This window comes from Opisthorchis viverrini (assembly GCF_000715545.1).
Source record: "Opisthorchis viverrini unplaced genomic scaffold opera_v5_534, whole genome shotgun sequence".
NCBI lineage: Eukaryota > Metazoa > Platyhelminthes > Trematoda > Opisthorchiida > Opisthorchiidae > Opisthorchis > Opisthorchis viverrini.
In genome coordinates this window covers 136,086-155,734 of record NW_008752197.1, presented here as the reverse complement: position 1 = coordinate 155,734, position 19,649 = coordinate 136,086, and the positions used below count along the sequence as shown (strand labels likewise).

Sequence of the window (19,649 nt, the reverse complement as noted above, 5' to 3'; positions counted from 1 at the left end):
AGGAAATTAACAGTAAATCATGAGGAGAGTTAAAGAAAGGCTTACGGCTAGATTGAACCTTGGGCAGTTAGTAACACAGGATGGCACACGAAGGGCAGCGTGCTATCGGACAAATTAAGCGGGAAAATTGTTCAGTTCAAAGTGGAACAAAATTTCAACAAGTCCATGGATGAATGTAAACAAGTCGTCTATAGAAATGGTTGTGGTAGAGTCGGCTTTGTATAAACTAGAACGGTTCAGTCTTGAAACTTAAGCAGTCACGGAAGGGTGATGAACTAGCCTGAGGAATAGGGAAACAAATAATTACGTCACGTAATTAACACTGGCAGTGGCGAAAATGGAACTTACGTTCTCGGTGGGTCGCACGAATTTCCCGTACGAAACAAGACTGTCTGCGTGTGTGCTGAAAGAATACCAAACAGATTACCATACAATGGTTTTGAACGGACTTATCACTATGTCAAAAACTAAAACTGTCATCAAAGACCACCTGGACTGTATTTTTGTGGGAGCACTTTTCTGCGTTTAGATATTTATTGGTAAAGTCAATTATACAGACATAGGGAGATAAAGGTCTGTTGCCGGGTAGATGCAAATTATTTTTTCAACGACATAACTCTGAGTCACTTTATGAGAATGATGCGCTTGGTTGTACATGAAGATTGAACCGCACCACTTTGTTTTATTTGACACTTTAGTTGCCAAAACTGTAGAAAAGTAGGTTTTGGGTTACCTGAGCTTTGACCTGATTGTTGCCGCTGCAACTGTGTCTGCTATTCCGGCCACACGTTTCAACTTCCTAGGTCTTTACTGGGACTGCTCAAGGTCATCCGCCAAGCAATAATTTACAAACACTGAATAGTACGCATTTTACTCAGGTCCAGTCTTGACTATTCACAACAATAACGGAGGGGTGAGTAGAGAAAGGCATAGGATGTGTTCAGGAGCTTGTATATTCTGAATAAAACTTTCACAAAATCTGCTCAGCAGCACACTACGTGGTAATAATTACAAATCCAGAAATGACCAGGAACACGAAGATTCAAAATACGCATCTGTACTCACAATAAGACAAAATAATCAGGATTGCCCTTCAACTCGTCCAATCTCGACAGTTACATTTGGTGCCGACCTGGCCACTGTTTCCGTTCCAAAGATCAAATGTCGATATTTCAACAATTTTTCCGAGACAATCTTGCGAAATGTGGGATTTGAGGCCATGTACACAAATGCATTTAACGTAGAATCCAAATAAATCAGTATGTTGGCAATAATAGATAACCACGAGTCTACAACAGGATAGTTATTTTCCAGATACGGGCGGAGAATTTTACTGAAAAACGAGGGCGTTTCGAAAATGAAGAAACACACACAGACGGCAAATATGAGTTTATCTCCGGAAGGGGGTGGTTTTGGGGGCACATGATAGTTGACGGGTTTGCTTATTGATGAAAATCGAGCGTTTTGGATTGAGTCATTTCCCCTCTCAGAAACCTCACTTATCGATCTTTGGTTCAGTAGACGCAACGCTGATTTTTCCTCTTTTTCTCTTTGTAGCTGACGACGTTTTACAATCAGACGAATGATGAAAGCATTGAGCACGCAAACACAGATAACCGGGCCACCAGCTTGCACGATAAACATAACAACACCGAGGTAGGCAATTTGATAAATATGATTATCTGATAAAAGCAATTTGACCCCGGAGAATAATCCAGTTCTGTGGCATATAATAATGGCAGCTTCGAAAGCACGCGGAATAACCAATACGCAAGAGCAACCCACCACGGCAACCAGTATGCTGCAAATGCGTTCATCCGTAAATGCCGATCCGCTGCCGATTGGTCGGCACAGTCGATCGTAGCGATATGCAGCCAACAGAACGACAGACCAATTCCGAGCCACTTGAAAGGCTAATAGACAAAGACTAAACCAAATACTGAGAACGAATATGGAAGTATGTTTTACGTAGTTTCGATGGCGGTCGGTGTAAAAATCAAGGGTTGTATTTCCCACAGGAATGCTCTCTCTTAGGTCAAAATGGGTTTGCAGATGACTTGAACAGTTATCCAACAATGCGTAAGCAAAAAGCGATATTCCCATGCAAAGCTCGATGACCGAAAGTCCCCTCAGTAGTCGACTCATTGTTGATTTTTTCCACAGTGGATGAGTGAAGATGAGTACGCAGATTCCATTTAAGAATGCATTGAGGGGCCCCAACGTTAGGCTGATAATTCCATGCGACAAACGCAGTTTGTCTGGAGGATGGGCAGGAGCTGGCTGGCAGGAGATGCTCTCATTCAGAATGATGATTGAGTAGAAGGATTCGGTCTGTTGCATAACTTTAAAAACAAGTCACTGGGATCACCGTCTAATTCGTAGCAGGTGCGGTTTTGCTTCCATGTTGTTGCTGGTGATTCTGGCTAGATTATGCGAGAAAAGGAAGAGAGGTGCGTGAATAACTAATAAATAAAGATAAGCTACTCAACATTATTTCCAAATATTCGTGATAGCTTCTATTCTCCTCTGAACAATTTTGTTTCTTCATAGAAGAGGGAGTATGCTTACGGTTCTACTTGAATTGATTACAAAGACCACGAAATTCGGGAGGAACGTCGCATAGTTGCACAACAACGTGCTTCTGTGATGATAAATATAAATAGTTTATTGCCAAGCACACCAATCGATATTTTGTACTGCAATCGAATTCAATCTGCGCCAAAAGGCGGAAAAGCCCTGTTGTGAACCATCAGCCTGGAACAGATATGGTTGACATAGCGACCTTTCACTGCTGGTTGAGGAGTGAACCTCTTGGTCATGAGTGGCCAATCACAAGTTTAATTGAGTGGCACCCGGACGAGATGTCGCTCTACGGATCCTTCATTTCCCGAACTCGCAATTCGGAGGAATGTTTTTTCTTTGTGTGAACTGACTTTCCTTCTGAGGCAGTCATGAATGTAATACATGCATCAGAATTTCAAGCGTCCCAGTCTTATCATGGACTGTTTTTATTTTCTGTGACTAAGAACATAAAGAAATTCAGTGATAGATTAAAAGACTTTCGCCGACCGACATAAGTAATCCCGTTCCTACATTTGTAAAACGCCAACGACGCTGATTCTGCTCGCTGTCGTATGATAATCACCTATGTCTTATCGTTTTGGAAGGGTATGAAAAACGTATCGTTTTTGACACAAATGAATATGTTACAAATTTGGCCGGATTGTGACGCTGACGAAGAACTGGTTAGCATGGCTTCTTTTGAGTAATACACTCGATCGGCATCGAATATCAGTAAAACATTCTTGTCAATCAGTATGTTTGGCCTAACGTATGGCTGATGAGCTGGGGGAAATTCAACTCCTTTCAGATCAAGTTCGGGTCCTTGATCTTTCGATTGCTGACTCACCTTGGTACAGCTGAAGTTTTTGTTGGTTTTTGCAGGCTTGTAAATGCCACGTCAATTTATATAAGAGCAGTAGTTTGAGATCACATGAAAACTTTGGTTTCTGCTCGGTCTAGACACTTCAAATATAATTTAACTCTCATGAATCAAACTATTCACTAGGTTGCTGAAAACTCTTCGACCTTGTGAGTAGTTTCATTCATGGAAATATACTGCGTTACCTGTGCAGCCATTCAGCTGAAGAATATCATAAACGACAGATTCCTTCGAGTTTCCCATGTAAACCAAAATGATTTACAAATAAGTGTCATAATTTAACTCTGCTGGTGGCTCCGGTTCGCTGATAAGCTCTCACCACCACTTGCCAGTTTGGCAGATCTAGAACTGATCTCCCTACGCCCGCCAGGTCTACGCCTTCTATTCGATTCACACTGAGGGTCCTGTAAATTTCCACCGTATTGGCCATCAATCTCTGTGAGGTGAATTGATAGTTCCCGCCACGAACCTCAACGTTTTCCAATTTTATTTTTACTTCCGTGTCTAACACATATCCCGCAATAGCTGCGTCTTTCGGCAGTGCTCGATAGTAACCTGTTTCTCGGTATTCTATTTATTTTTATCGTGTGCTGACACATTCTAGTGTGAAGTTCTTCGCCCGTCTGTTCTATGTAGCTGTCAGCATGGCCGTTGCTTCTAATTGTGTAGATACTCCATTGTTCTATTCCATGAAAGACAGTATTTTGATCGGTTCAATTCAGAGTGCAATTTTGATCTTTTGGGTTCTACTTGCATGCTGGTTGTGTTTAGCATCCTTCGGATAGCATAGAATATCCGTAGTTTTTATGTAATAAACGCAGTATTAGTCCATTCCCTGTTGGATTACACCACTGATAACAATAGCCTACTCAACCGGCACTTAATCACATTAGCTGGATAACCCGTGTTTTAGTTCAAATTTCTGTCCGATCAACTTCTTCGGTACATAGGCCCATATTCAGCTAAACAATTATAAAGGAATCCCACCGAGTGCCGGTTTCCGATGGGCATACGAATATTTCAAAGTCTATCTAGCGTCAGTTAGCCCCGTATTTTTAGTTCTTCATTGTCCTCATACGTCATGTGATCTAAGAAGGGTAGTGTACATTAAGTGATCTCTATCTCCATAAAAACTGTTTGGGATTCAGGTCAATCAGACTGTCGTGAAACTCAGAGATTGGTATAGAAATCCAGCTATGGCTTTCTGTTTAAAATATTCCTTGAAAATAATCAATAAAATCAAGGATGCTAGAAATTCTACCGTTAGACTTTGCTGCTGAGCGTAAACCATGTAACAGGAAACTGAGTGCGATTCGGGCTCGCCTCTTGCATCTATCATTTCATACTGTAAACTGTGTTCACTATGAACCGTTAGTGTCCGCTTGTGGCACTTTCTTGATTGTTAATAAAGAATGTTCCTCTGGCTCACATGTATAAAACTTTCATAAGTATTTCATGTGCTTTACGAACAGCTTTGTTATTTTGTGAGGGAAGCTATTTTAATTTCCAATGTGAGTATCCGGCTTTTTGATGAGCGATCTGAATATACCCGCGAAGAATCTGACAGGCTCATGGAGCGGTGGAGCTACTTGGTCAGTAAACGGTCTCATGGAGACATATGCCTTACGGACTTTTAGGAAGCCGTAAATTTGTAGATTGAATGTAAATTTAGAGTGCAATAAATACCACTAAACGTGTACTTAATGGTTCATCACTAAACACATGGGTAGGAATTATTTCATTCTTCGGTATGTTCCCTTTAGTTACCGATATATTCAATTGAATGTAATTTAGAGTGCCATAAATACCACTAAACGTGTACTTAATGGTTCATCACTAAACACATGGGTAGGAATTATTTCATTCTTCGGTATATTCCCTTTAGTTACCGATATATTCAAAAGCTTTCCTAACAGACAACGCTCTCGTTTGATCGGCAGCTTACAACAAAAACATAATAAAAGCATCAAGGTCTGCATCAGACAGAAGGGCAGAGCAGCTTACATCAAAGTCTGTGAGTGCAGGTGAACAAAGAGTAGGCTGCCGAGCAATGCTGATGAACGTCGAGTGTTGCTGGGAGACTAGACAGTACAAGACACACCATTCACAGGGCAAAGAAACGAAATTGAAAAATAACGAGATTTTTGGGCAAAGACGACAATTTTATGCCGGAGTCTTCGTTTTTATGATCTAATTCAGTTCCTGCTGGTGTTATCCTTAGATCAGGTTTGCCGCTGTATGACAAATTATAATGCCCGAGAAACTGAGCTTCATGGCAAAATTAGCGTAAAACGAATATCTACGTTTGCGAGGAAATAAACCGTTCCCGTTAAGAGGGATACATTGGGATAGAACATATGATTAAACATTAGTGAGAGGATAAATTGAATTTTCGTTCTCTTGCTTGTTCTAGTCGTAACAGTCATTCCTCAGGATAATGTCTCTCCGAGTTGAACTACTTTTGCCACTAACATTTTAAAGCCTGGGATAATACCTCAGTCAGGAATCACAACAGTTCAAATCAAACAAACCAGACAACTTGGAGTTGTGGATGGACCAGCGGAGTGAAATGTATTTGCAGGCAAAGAATATGCCCAAGCGCCTTTACATTTCCTACTAGTATGACCTCTCGGGGAGTTTCTTCTCCCGCAATCCGTCGCTTAGCTGTACCTATCCTTCCAGTTTAAGAACGTGCAAAGCAACTCCGATTTTATCCACGTTTGTCTGAGTAGAAAAACTGGCCAATGTACGGGAACGAACTTTGTCAATGAAAATACGTAATCTGTCAAAACCGTAAGGAATTCGTTAGGTGACCTTGGAAACGTTAAAAGCCATGAATTTTTGCCCACAACTTCCTACTTACGTTTCTGGTTTGGTTTTTCTTAGTGGAAAAGACACCGCACTAGTTTCATTATGGAATATGTGTGGTCATCCTTCAATACACGGGTTGAAGAGCCCAGCATTATATGTATCGATAACAAGGGCAATGTACCAAAAATTTTACATCCGTTAAACTGATACACAATCTACTGCATGAATTCAATATACATTTTAATTTGTTTAGTTTTAGTTTTTCAGAGCTATATGATAACAAAGTCGGCCACTTGTCACACACAGCTAGCCTAATTCATAATTCAAATGAACAGCGGCAAAGCGTTTGATTTTGCGACCAGTAGACCAACCATTCCACCAGATCCACGGCTATCCCATTAAAACTACAGTGTGATCAGTAGGCCTTATGCGAATAACGGTGCTCTACAATTATTACATGGTCCGTATATAGGTTGGTTTCGTTCCAGCCCACGCACTTTCAAGATAAATCAAGGGAGGGCAAGAAACCGCCGCGGAAATGAAAGTTCAGACAGAATTATTCAAAATACTATTTTCTAGTACGAGTTCGCCATTCGCACTAGTACAAGATTAGACGGTTTCGTTTATTCATGAATCGGAAGATGTTGATAAAGAGAAGTAGCCGTGGTAATACATTAGTACAGTGTACAGCTACCAGTTTTAACTAGCCCTCTTGGTGTTTCCTACAAACGAACCGAGGTTTATAATGTGCCGGTATCCGCACTACCAACTGCAACACTGGCTAAAGCGTCTCACTAAGAAATGCACTTGGCTGGCGCAACCGAGTATCTTTGAAACTAAGAACGGACCAAAGAAAAGTCATGGACCTTGCCTACATGATGACCCCCGAGAAAGACAGTCAGTCGTCAATTCTTTAAGAGCTTACAACAAAATAATAATGTGTGGGTCCCTTCATAAATGTACCCAACGTCCATTATTACAGTGCCATTGCAAGTTCTTTGTACTATGATCAGGTGCACTGAACAAGACCTGCACTCCAAAGTCCCATGAACTCTAATAATTTACAGCGGTATAGTATCATAGTTGCAATGTGGTGACAATCCGCGCTGCCATTGTAAACCACTTATGAAATTGAGACAACGTTCCGAAAAACCATCAACTGGTGGGCATGTACTGGGTCAAGTTTAGTTCAGCGGTTTTAGGTAACCACAGGGATTCTGGCAATTTTATGGGCTGTTAACACTTGTTCTTTTAAAGGCTTCCAGAAACGAACGTATGATATCCTCTTGGGGCACACTGAAATAATATATGATCATAATCTGTATTGCGATGCTATGAGAGGCACAGGAGCACACGGACTAATACTGGATACCACTGGACTGCCCCCTGCTTACCTAATGGATTATAACCACCTAGTACGAGTAAAGAGATAACTCGGATGCAAGAGGTAAACTGTGATAAAAGTGGGCTGCGGTACAGCTGTTTCTATATGAAGTCCCCACACATGTGGATCACTCCCTCGTAAGGATCACTTTAGACTCCACTAAATACTTCTAATTGAAATTAGTGAAAGACCTACCCACAGAACACCGTCGTAATTCACGGTCTCCCAAACATGCCGATGGTATCCTGATTCTAAATAAGTGACACATTTCAATAAACCAATTTCTTTTAGTGCTTGCTGATTAATAGGAGACTACCATTTTGTTCCCGTTTAGTTGGACTGCTTTTTCTAGGTATGTATTCTCCACCAGTACAAAATGCATCTGACTGTATGTCAACCGTACAAATGAATTCATTCAACTTAATGTGCCTCCTTTGAAAACATTGCTATGAGGATAAAGCCTATGCGGTCTTATCCTCCGTACAGTGGTCCAACTGCAGACATTAGAACCAGTGGTGGCACTGAGACATTGTGTATTCCACGATGACAAAGGCACATACCTGGCCACATGTTGACGTCACCTCTTTCACCGATTTTGTCAAAAGTGTATCACAGGAAGCAGCACATATGTGGTCGTTTTGTACTGATAGTGGTAGTCTAAAAATGTGTAGTATGTGACGAGAGGTTAAGGGATATACATGATACATGCATCTTGATTATCAAGCGGTCGAATGCGTACGTACCCCGTTTTGACCGAAACCCTATAAAAACAAACTGATAAACTGTCTAAATCGGTGTAAATACATGAACACCTGTTTGGCCACGAACGCTGGAAGATTTACGCCTCTGTTAGTGACCATAGCGTAAGCTTCAAAGAATGTCGGTTGCCTCAGCTATTTTAAACTGCGTGATTATACAATGATGTCCCTTTAAATAGGGATCAGCCTCCAGTAGATGCAGTAATTATTTGATCGGGCTGAAGGTGTAATGCTTCAATCACGAGTGCAAGACGAGAGTGACGCTCTGCTACAATGTTCCTGTAAGGTCTGTTTATACGGGCTTGAGATGGGACTGAATATTGCATACTGTGGGTAAGATGCAATAGAATGCAGCACAACAAACTTATGAGTTACATCTATAAATCAATATCTTATATGTGAGCGTTCACCCTACAGAACACTGACAAGCGCTTGAAACGGTCACATTTAAAGAGATCTTGCTATACAATGTATTGCTTCTTCCCGAAATAGGATGTTTCACAATACGAAACTCAATTTTACACGAAAACGCAGCTGGAGATGAATTTTACTTTAAAGTACTGGAACTTCCTAAAAGCGCTTGACTGAAATGTCAAATAAAGTCAATATCTAGAAGACTCCGTCGTATAAACCGACGCGGCAGTAGAGTTCAGCTGTAATTACGGATATGCCGGTATAACATGTTGAGCTTACCTGGATAGAAAATGTCACACTTTGTATCACGTGACTATGGAATTTAGTCAAAATTTTTACCACTTTGTCGCGAAAAGTACCAGTTCATGTCATAGACTGAACGTCTGTCACAGGTTTTTCCACGTAAAAACTAAGCATTGCACACAAAATTAATGTGTTGCTTAGTTCACTCCTGTTTCTAAACCAGACTGTTACAATTTCTTATAGTTGTTCTGATAAAGGTCCTGTAAAATAGAGGTGAATGTTGATTTCTTAAGTATTGAATGGCAGTATTTATTCGGAAATTTCGGCGGTAAACATTTCTTAGTTTAAGAAGCTCGTTGCACGTGTTTAATCTAGGTCAGCTCTTCACGGGCTGGTTCACACTGAGCCTAGTTATCACCAGGACTATTTAACATGGAAACGTGCACTGCAAGATCTTCCAAACTCATAGCTGATTGAATGATGGGTTCACCCAAAAGAGAGGCACAATGCGACATTTACATATGTTGCAGTCAGTCGACTATATGAAATAATAATTTTGCATTGTTTTAGAATCGTTTTTGTCGAACGTCATAAAAAGCTCATGACCCAAAACTTGAACGTTTCAGTGAGCAATTTTTTTCTGTTTGCAACAAGAAAAAACTCACTATGTAGCGTCCATTAACATCGGATATGTCCTACCTTTTTACCCAAGAGGCACGTGACACACCAACATACATCTGTCACTTGCTCCTGTCGAACTCGATCACAAAGCTCATCATACACAACTGGGCAGACTTTTGGATAAAATCTATTATGTAGAGTCCACCAATGCGTTCGGGATGTCGAGCGAAATAGTGGCTTTCGATTTTGTGAAAAAATGTGCTAATGGACTAGCTGCTTTCACCGTTCAGTGAGGAGACAAAAGACTGAATCCAAAAAGCCGCTTTTTTACGTAGATACTTGTGGTATTAATTCGTTTACTTCTGAGGCTGGACTGGAAATCTGACGATAATGCGTGAGAAACAATTATGAAGTTCTACAAAATCTCTGAATGCCCTGAGGTCACCAAAAATAAATCCATTAACTTCACTCTCTGATGCGGAGCTAAATCGGAAGTAGCAGTAGGATAAAATCATCAGGACCCATAGAAACACAATCAACCCCTCTAAGACAGACGAAATGTTCCTACAGCACTCAGACTTAATTAACGCTTGAGTTGCTTTATTTCATTCAGCCTAGTTCAGAAAATGATTAAATAATTATAGTTGTCAAAGGGCACTAGCGGAATAAAGACCAAAAGTGAAAATTTCCATTTACTCGTCATCATGTGGTTGGGGTCTCCCATAGGTGGAACGTTCTTCATAAGTAAAATATTATTCTTGAGCACGAATTTCCCCTGAATGGGTACAAGTTAACCTAACAGTTGTTTAGCTGTCAACCGTTTAGTTTGGACCCACGGTCCGTACTATTTCCGTATAAATTCAAAATAATCATCCATATATACTCTGGTGAAATTGGCATCGGACTGATCATGAAAATCATCAAAAATTTCCAGTGAAATTTCCTGTCTTGCCTCTGTGAGGCAGCTACCTGGTATGTCAATACAGTGCCTAAACGAAGAGATCGTCCATGATAAAGGTCGTAAAGTCCATCTCCATTTCTCTCAAGGTGGTAGCATCAGTTTGCTCCGGTGCACTCCAGGAGATGGTTGACATTTACGGTGACTCGATGTAAGCGTGAGTGTGGGGTTTAAATTTTACATCTACCTCAGATCCAGAGCAGTTGAATAGTTTGTTTCAATTTCGATGATAACCAACAAATTTTAATTTAGATGAATGTAACCGAAAATCTATTTTGTGTTGCTTAATACAACTAACATCCGGATGAATGGATCAGCGCCCCTATATTGACAACTTTTTTCGAATGCTGTTTTGGTTCTCATCTACATAAAATACAATCTGATGGTAGGTTACGAGATAGCGGTTCCTTACAGAAGTCCTGTGCATCACGGGGAGTATTCAAATTACCGGCAGTTAATTGTGGCACTGACAATTCTCCAAGCTTCTGATGAACAGCACAATAGCACATGTGATATCCTCTGCTTTCCGAACACCTATAAACCTATGTGGATAACTTAAATGTTACTGGTAGAGCAAATTTCACAAGTCGTAATAGATTGGCAAGCTTAACGGCCGTATAGGCCAGTAATACAAACGATTCCCTCATACATATTGGGCAAACTGCACGCTCCCTGGCCTGAGCCGCTGAAGATTCCAGGGTTTTTTTATTTCCAACCATAGCATGTCACCCAGATTAGGGGCGAAAAACGTGTCCTTCAAGCTTAGCTAAGACATTGCTAAAGTTGTGGGAGTTTTTAAGATGAAGGTTTGGGTGTACAACTGTTGGCAAATTTTTCTTTTAAAAGTAAAAATGTCCAAAGCCATCGTTAATAAACTCAACACTTACAAGCGAGGAAACGCTATGTTGCCCAGGCGGATGAGTTTTGATCAATCGATGGTGAGATTTCAATTATTCTTAGTGGAAAAATGAGCTTGCTTGAGATTCCGTAAAAACGTAACGTTATTGATTATGTTAACTGTTGTTTCCTGCACCAAAAGGTCAATTCCTTGTTTCTACTTATACATACATGCTTGCTACACATGTTTTCATGCAGCTGAATATCATAAGGTACCCCTTTTGTGAAGCATTTTCAGTCACCCTGAAAACGTAGAAAATCCCATTGTGACCTAAAGCCACTTCGTTCTGCGTGACCTGAGGTGGTTTATTATGCCCTGGATGTCACAATATACCAACTTGATAGATGGGGAACAAACGTACGTAGTTAGACACGAATTAGTTTCTTGTACAAATTGTGTCGATTAATTGTTTCATGCAACTTTCATGGTTGCTTGAACATCCACCTACTGAAGATGGTTGCTTTGTCATCGTCTACCTAGGAGCAACTGACTGGCAATCGATGACAGCCTTGGAACTGAATGTTCTCAACGACTGGAAGCTATATGTATGTATTTCAACGAAAATCGATGCCCCAAATGTTATTCTGATTGGGTGTTTTTGGGCTCGAAGCCCAGAACCACATCTCCGACCAGCTCAACTTTGATTAATTTAAAAAAAGTAGCTCAGACACGAAAATGGCCAAACAAGTGCCATTGTGTTGGCCTTGAAGTTAAGTAACTGTAGTTTTCGGTTCGCAGTGTGACGACAGGTCTGCTATCAACACAAGCTTGTTGTGGATCAAAGCACCACACACCCTGAAGGCTCAACTGCAGGTAGACAAATCGAAAGACCCTACAAATCACATACAACTACAGCCAGGCTGATTTGTGCAGCTTCTGGCTGCACCCTCTTGAGCAGAATACGACTCGCTTGTCATTGTTACCGTTGTGCTGTATCGAGACAGTACAAGCGGTTTCAGAAAGTCGACTTTTTTTTACAGTCAGCATTCGACCCCCAGTAAAATAGCATTGCGATTGCATTATTTGACAAAGGGCAGTATTTTGCTGAAACACAAGGTGCTCGATGTCACGAGTAACCTCGTCTGCAAGGAATGACACTGACACTCATCGGGTCTCTAACATGATTACATTGATTGGTGACTTTCAGCAGGTTACTGCAAACTTGCCGCTAACCCGGTCCTCGAACTTACACCAACAGCATTGGCTGGCACCACTTGTGATAAAGCACATACCTGGGTGTCATGTATGGGTATCTTGTGGATTAAATATTACTGTTAAGTGAACTCCTAAACTGCATTGTCTCGAATATTTGATAGCTGTTGCAGCCGCCTGGTTAAGCTGATAGTGAATTACAAGTAGGAACCTATTCTCTGTTCCACTAAATTAGGGCCCCATGAGCGATCTAATCATCCTTAGATTACGAAGCTTGTCAGACGTCTTAAGTTTGCCGCTTCAATAATTTCTCTGCTGCAGTAGCACATAACTAGCTTTCTTTTTTGCTGAAGTTCGTACTCAACCGTGTAAACAAGTGTGTTTATCGGGAACTCCGGAAATCGTTAAAATATAAAGGCTATCTTGTCCAGTATAAGTGTTCTCCCCTTCGGGCAGTCAAACAATCTTTTACAACAAAGACCAAACATGAATTTTGTCTCATTTTCGAATATCCGTATCGGCTGCATTGAGCGTACGTTGAAAACAAAACCGGTCAGTAATTTGCCCTTAGGCAAAGTGGTTCTTGGAACCGAGGCAATATTTAGTGCACTTAGTTTGACTACATATTGCAAAATACGACGCAGGTGCGTTGATTCGTCTTCGTGGACATCGGAAACAGTTTTGGAATTTTTTACTTGTTACTCTTTGGTTTACTGAAAACTGTCCCAAACTTCGCCCTCATATCGTAAGACAGACTCCGCTTTACAAGGATTTTTGAGGACTAGCAGTGAAGCCTTATGCAAAAGTTGTAAAAATATTCGCTGCCACTGTGATAGATGCCGATAACGCAGCGATGTCGTAATATGTTAGCTTATAATTCTGCCAGGGTATTGCGAGTGCATTATTCTCTTTTCTAGATGACTTGCAATTTTTTCAATTTTTATGTCCAGTCATTTGGCATCGTCGGCCGTGCTCAGTTATAGGAGTTTTTCACAATCAGTGCGCTTATTCGTGATGACAAACTACTTACTGAGGCAGACAATAAACATGGCGCTATCTGGCAAGAAGGCCAGCATATTTCAAAGTGATAGGACAGATACTACGTAGGGAGTTGGGGTTTCTCAAACTACCCACACTTTTAGAACACGTTTATACGAGTTTAGTATGTTTGATTTCTCTTTATACGACAGGGAGGAACCGAGCCATAGCTCTACAAGGCGGAAGTCCAAGCCATAAGAGAGGCTATTCATACGAGGAGCACCTGGAGACAAACAAGCCTTAAAGTTGTGGTGAGAATAAAATTTGTGCGACAGATATGTGGTGACCAACTACTTCGAAAGCGACCAATATTGTAACACACCTCAGGACGCCAGTGAATAATCGCTTTTTAAATGACTATCTTTTCGATTCTTAGGCGGAAGATTGTTCATCAGAAACTCCAAAGATGAACTAGATCACATACCTCAGCAAAGCCATACCATAGCAGCGTACGTTAAATCGACCTTGTGGTACGCAGCTTCGCCTCCCTTCTACTTATACACGAAAATTAATCTTGAATTGGAGATAAAGGTCGCACATCCCAATACTGTGATATCGGAAGTTGGGCTTGTCACACCATTTGAACCTTTTCGTCTGGTCCGTTCTTACGGCGGTGTGAAATGAACAGCTAATTAAATAAGGTAAACACATAAGATGTGAATGGTATAAGTAAAAACTGAACACCGCTGATCACAAATGTTCCTTGAAAATTCAATTGCATGTGATTTCGCACTTTGGAGAATCATGCAAAATGGTTAGTATGAACATCCAGTTTTCACGCAGTCCTAGGTAACCAGTTTGACTGAAGAATTTGGTTTTATTGTAAGAAAACACGTTTACCCGTACCACGTTTTGCAACTCTATGTTTTGGTCAATCCACTAGACTGTTCTCTTTAATTGTCGCTTTGTAATTGAACTGGCACAGACGAGATTTGATTGAAACGTGACTGTTGTGTGTTTGTTACTTTCAATGCCACTCCAGATGAACTAATTTAAAGCAAAAGTCCGCCACTGATTCTGACGCATGCGTCTATTTGGGGATTTACTATATTAAATGCAAACAAAAGTGTCCGAATGACTCTCACAGGCTTTCAGATTGTCTGCATGTCACAGTTGCGTGCCTCACTTTTTAATTAGATTAAACTCTTTTAGGACACTGCATATTTTTCAGCCGCTTGCTTCTCATGACGCATTCCATCAGTACCATCTTCCGCTTGTCGTGTCATCAATACACGGCTCTGGTGGTAATTATAGAGTTTCTTCGCAATTCAACGCTCATATTGAACCCTTACTTTTCTTTTTAAACAATTTGTTATGCGAATAATTACCTAAGCTTCTCTGGCACGTAATTGTTCTACGAATCTCGTGTGTGCATCCACCGGAAGTGAAATTTAAGCGACCGTATGACTGATTCTGATTTGAGTGGCAATCATGCTCATCCAGAAGAAAGCAGTTTAGAGTAATTGGTTTCTTCTGATGGTACGGGCTAACGAAATAACGACTCGGACACATCACTTGGTAAACTGGTATCTATTTATTAGAACTGGTTCATAAAACCTTAAATACTGAATTGCTGACCTTAGTTCCTTTGGCTTATTTCATTGCTTTTAGGAGATCAAACTCAGCACATTCAGGAATACTTGGCTTTGAGAGTTTTACTTCCATCATACGTTTAGATTCCGTCACATTTTTTGTAGTGCACCACAGTGGCCTCCTACCGTAACTCGATTGAAAACACTCATTATATAGACCTTCATTAGAGGTTTCAGTTGGGTTCTGCCTGTTGTTCTTATGGTTGCTTGAAGCAATGACCCTGTGGTATTATGACAAGTGACCAGTAAACGAGTCCGACTAATGCTGTAGGAATGTGGTTACACTGCTTTTGTTCAAAGTTGCAGGGCTGTGTACAACTTTACATTTTTGACAAGCGCGACCGACGGCGTTCTGTACACAATCAGTAGCCCTCAGAGCAGATATCAAACTTTATCACACTTTGTTGCACAAATTATGACTATTGAAAGTAAAGGTTGTAGATTTTTTATCCTTATATTTGGAATCCGTACGTAAATATTCACAATAATGATTATTTTAGGACTTGTGTCATTTTGTGCTCGTTGAAAACATGTTCCAATTTGCGTAAATCACAAATTAAATAACGTATGTAGATTCTAATGATGGAAGTGTTTTGAACCATTACTGAGATAAGGAGTGGATCTGTGATTTGCAGTATTTAGCAACCTCGAAAATTCTGTGCAGTATGGGGTGGCTTACTTGTGCTTCTAACATGTAGAGAGCACTAGAAAGATAGTTATTGAAGGATAGCCAGCTGGTCGTTTATCTGGCTTTCAATAAGACCAACTCCCAAGTGTAAGTTGACCGGTAAATCGATCAATTAGGCGAATGTGTTCAGCTACGAAAAAGGACGCTTTACTATTTTTATTCTTCTCTGCGCCTATCATATTCATAGGGAAGTTTGACTATCTGTTCTTCGGAATAACGAGAAATCATCACTTCTTGAGTCGCTTTATGAGAGGGAGTTTCAAAAAAACTGGTGGTCTTTTGAATGCCTTAATGCTAAGGTGACTTAGACCGTTTCTTCATACTCATTCCAAAATCACTCATGGTGCGATACTATTAACGTACTTAACAATAACGACAAAATATAGTAATGAGAATGATGTCAATAATTTGAGAAATATACTGATTTTGCTTTATGCATTTCAGGTGTGGTCATTTCTGGAAAAGTTATTTCGGTTAACGAGCTATCCTGAGAGTCCATAAAAACGGATAAACCGAAAATTGCCCATTTCAAACAAATTGCGACTTTTATTACGCTGCTGAAATCAAAAAGGGGTATTTTATTTTTTTATTAACTAGGAGACTCTAATGGGGACGTTTTAGTGAAACCATGAGGAATTTACCTATCTAAATTAGTAACTGCACTGTCATTTTAGGATCCATAACAATACCATACCTGTGTCGTCAGACGACGAACAACGGGTGTGCTGAGAGGTCGGATTTTACAAACGATTTTACAAACTTTGATTTGAGCAGGATTATCATAAACCCCTAAAAGAACTTGCTTACTGTGACTTTATGTAATGAGATAGAAAATGTATCTAACTTGTCATTTAGTATGCGCAAATACATACACCTTTTCCATCTGCAAGACAGGTAGTATAAGACACCGCTCTTGTTTTTACGGCAGACCGTTTACCTACGAATAAGTGGTGCCTTTCAGAAACCCAGGAGCTTCACTTGCATACTTCAATGAAAAACTCAAAATCATAATTTGATACTGAGTGTCCAATACCCTAATTTACATATCCCCGCGATATTGTGGCTGGACGGTTAGACCTTAATGACCACCGATAAAATCAAATTGAAGCCAGTCAAAGATTTATGTTACTGAGCAAACAGCCACCATTGTATTCCGGGTCATCCAACGCAACTGTTGAAAAGTGGCGCAAAATCTTCATTCCCTTTACACAAATTTGTTAACATATCTTGGTGGCTATGCGCAGACGAGCTAATCATAACTTGCGACAGTTTTACTTCAAGCAAGCAGGCTAGTAGACTATAAGATTTGTGGTGTATCAAAAACTGAGAACCACTCACAAATGGTAAAATGAATGCTTCAATGTACGGCATTATTAGGATCAAGAAATGTAAACTGTAATATCCGAACACAATATACGAAGAAAAAGATACGAGGTTTAAAAAGCGCCTAGAAGTAATACTCAATGCTCTTTACGATACACTTCAAGGACCAAATCCAATGAGAGGCTCATAGTTTAGGGCTTATTGGGTCATGGTCCGCTTGGCTGCTAATCAGCAGCTCTTCACGTGATTTTCACCATGCTCGAAATGCGAACGTTTCAACCACGTTAGAGACTGTGTGGAATCTCTGACCACAGCTCTGCAAGTTTCTAAGGCATACACTGATGCCTAATTTTGTGAACTCCAGCATCTCACAGTTTAGTTTCCTTTTGTATATCTAAAGAAGGAGCTTATATCTGAATAATGTAAAATGAAGCCATCAGCTTTCAGGTATATCACATTAACAGCATGTAAAACAATTATCACTCGGCAACGATTACTAAAGTCGGGCCAGTAACAGAAAATCAGGCACATTCTCCTTTTTTAATAATGTAAAGCTAAAAGACTTTAGTACAGTTTATTACATCAACCGCCACCAAAGTGGATAGAAAGCATTTTAAACCTAAGCCTGTACTTGTGAGTTAACAACCCAAAAGTTAATTTTCTGGCAAAAAAATCATTTAATACCCGATACTTTCTAACATCTCATATAGATAATCTAATCCATATTCCTCCAATGCAAAACATCAATAAAAATACAGACTTCATGTTGTGCTATGTTATCCTATGTAATTTAGTTTACCATCTAGCAAACTTCAAATCTATTATTTATGAGCTGAGAACGAGGTCGTCTTTCATTACGCCTAGTCAATCAAGATGTTTCTCAAACTAGAAAGGTTCAACAAATGATCTACAATGTTTACATTCAGTTTTCGTTAGCATAGTCTGTGAAGTGATTGACTCTCAAAGCTTCACGAATCGTTAGGAGAAACTGTTAAGTTTGGCGCGCATGCGCTGTCTGTCCAAAGGGGTTATGCAGTCAATTTGTATAGTTCGTGATCAGATCACTCAAGACTAGACTATCTTTGTTCTCATGAACAATTAACGAAAGAGCTGAAGTATCCTTTTCGGTCTTAGGCAGCGTTTAGGAGAATAAAGCAATCGCTATACTATTTAAGCCAAAGTATTTCACAGTACATTTCCACAAATATGCTCCGTTAGTTTTTACTTTCAGAAGGTTTGCAATGCGCTAAATCAATTTTGCTAGGTCACAATAATATAAAACGCGTTTTACTCAAAAATGCATCATCGTGATTGTCAAACTTCAATGTTTCTTCGTCATCTTGACGGTGAAATATGCTGTTCAAATGGTAAACACTTACAACAATTAATTTGAATGGATGCGTGAATAAGCTCAATATGGTGCATTTTGACAGCCGTGGAAAATTTACCAATGACTTTCCGCATGTAAGACGGTTCAATGTTTACTTAATTAGGATATTTTATCTGGTAAACACACGAACAAGAAAGATAAATCAGTCAGTGTACCCACCTTGGTATAAAAATTCCAAACCGCTTGTTTGATAATGAATGTGTTGCACCGCCAGTTAAAATACGATCTCCCACAATTTCCCTACTAGTATCTGCGATTGCTTTGACCAATCCGCGGAAACCTCATCCAACCAATAGAGCGGAAGTTACCGCGAAAGCAAGCTGCAGTATTCAGAAGTACAATTAACTCGCAGAGCAATCGAGCAGAACTTCGAGGCGGATATTTTTCGAAAGTGAAATAATATGGTAGCGATTTCGTTAGTTTTCTTTAGGTGCAATGGAATGCTTTGATCAACACTCGCTGGTTGGAACCCCACAAATGTTATCCTTTTTATAACATTGGTGGTTTATAAGGGAGTTTTAAAACTTTGCTTATGAAAATCTAAGGAAGAAGAGCGCACAAACTGACGGGTTTTCCCCAATAGATATTGATGTGAATCCAGTCGCTTCGAGTTAGCGATCTTTTTAAATAAATGAATCAGGATACCACTGAGTAGGTTTTACCACATGGAGCAGCATGTCAGTCACTCAAATGCGTGCCATTCTGCTCGCCAGCCGCCCTTACCGGCAATCCTTTGATTTTGAGGCATCTAATTGCATACAAATTCCTAACTCGGTCTGTGTACTGTAGATTTTTATATTGATTACGTTAATTAAGTATCATTCACTGTCACAAGAAGCAACTTTTTGGTACTGAGATATTGGTTCTATTATTACTATGCACAATAAAGTGTAACTTCTGTTAGGGATGTTTTTTGTTGGTATGGCTCCTAGTTATT

General features: G+C 40.1%; 2 protein-coding genes across 2 annotated transcripts in view; one reads left to right on the top strand and one right to left on the bottom strand.

Annotated features, from left to right (window-relative positions):
• T265_11622 (hypothetical protein) overlaps positions 1–19,649 on the top strand; it is a gene marked incomplete at both ends in the record, with an annotated part of 115,457 nt that overhangs the window by 16,730 nt on the left and 79,078 nt on the right. The window contains one exon of the mRNA XM_009178324.1: positions 1,558–1,656. Within this exon, the coding sequence (XP_009176588.1) occupies positions 1,558–1,656 (99 nt within the window). The remainder of the gene's footprint in view (positions 1–1,557; positions 1,657–19,649) is intronic.
• Positions 1,081–18,904, bottom strand: T265_11621 (hypothetical protein; the record flags this gene model as incomplete). The annotated part of the gene is made up of 2 exons (XM_009178325.1): positions 1,081–2,340; positions 18,872–18,904. The coding sequence occupies one exon, from the start codon at positions 2,338–2,340 to the stop codon at positions 1,081–1,083; it is 1,260 nt and encodes a 419-aa protein (XP_009176589.1).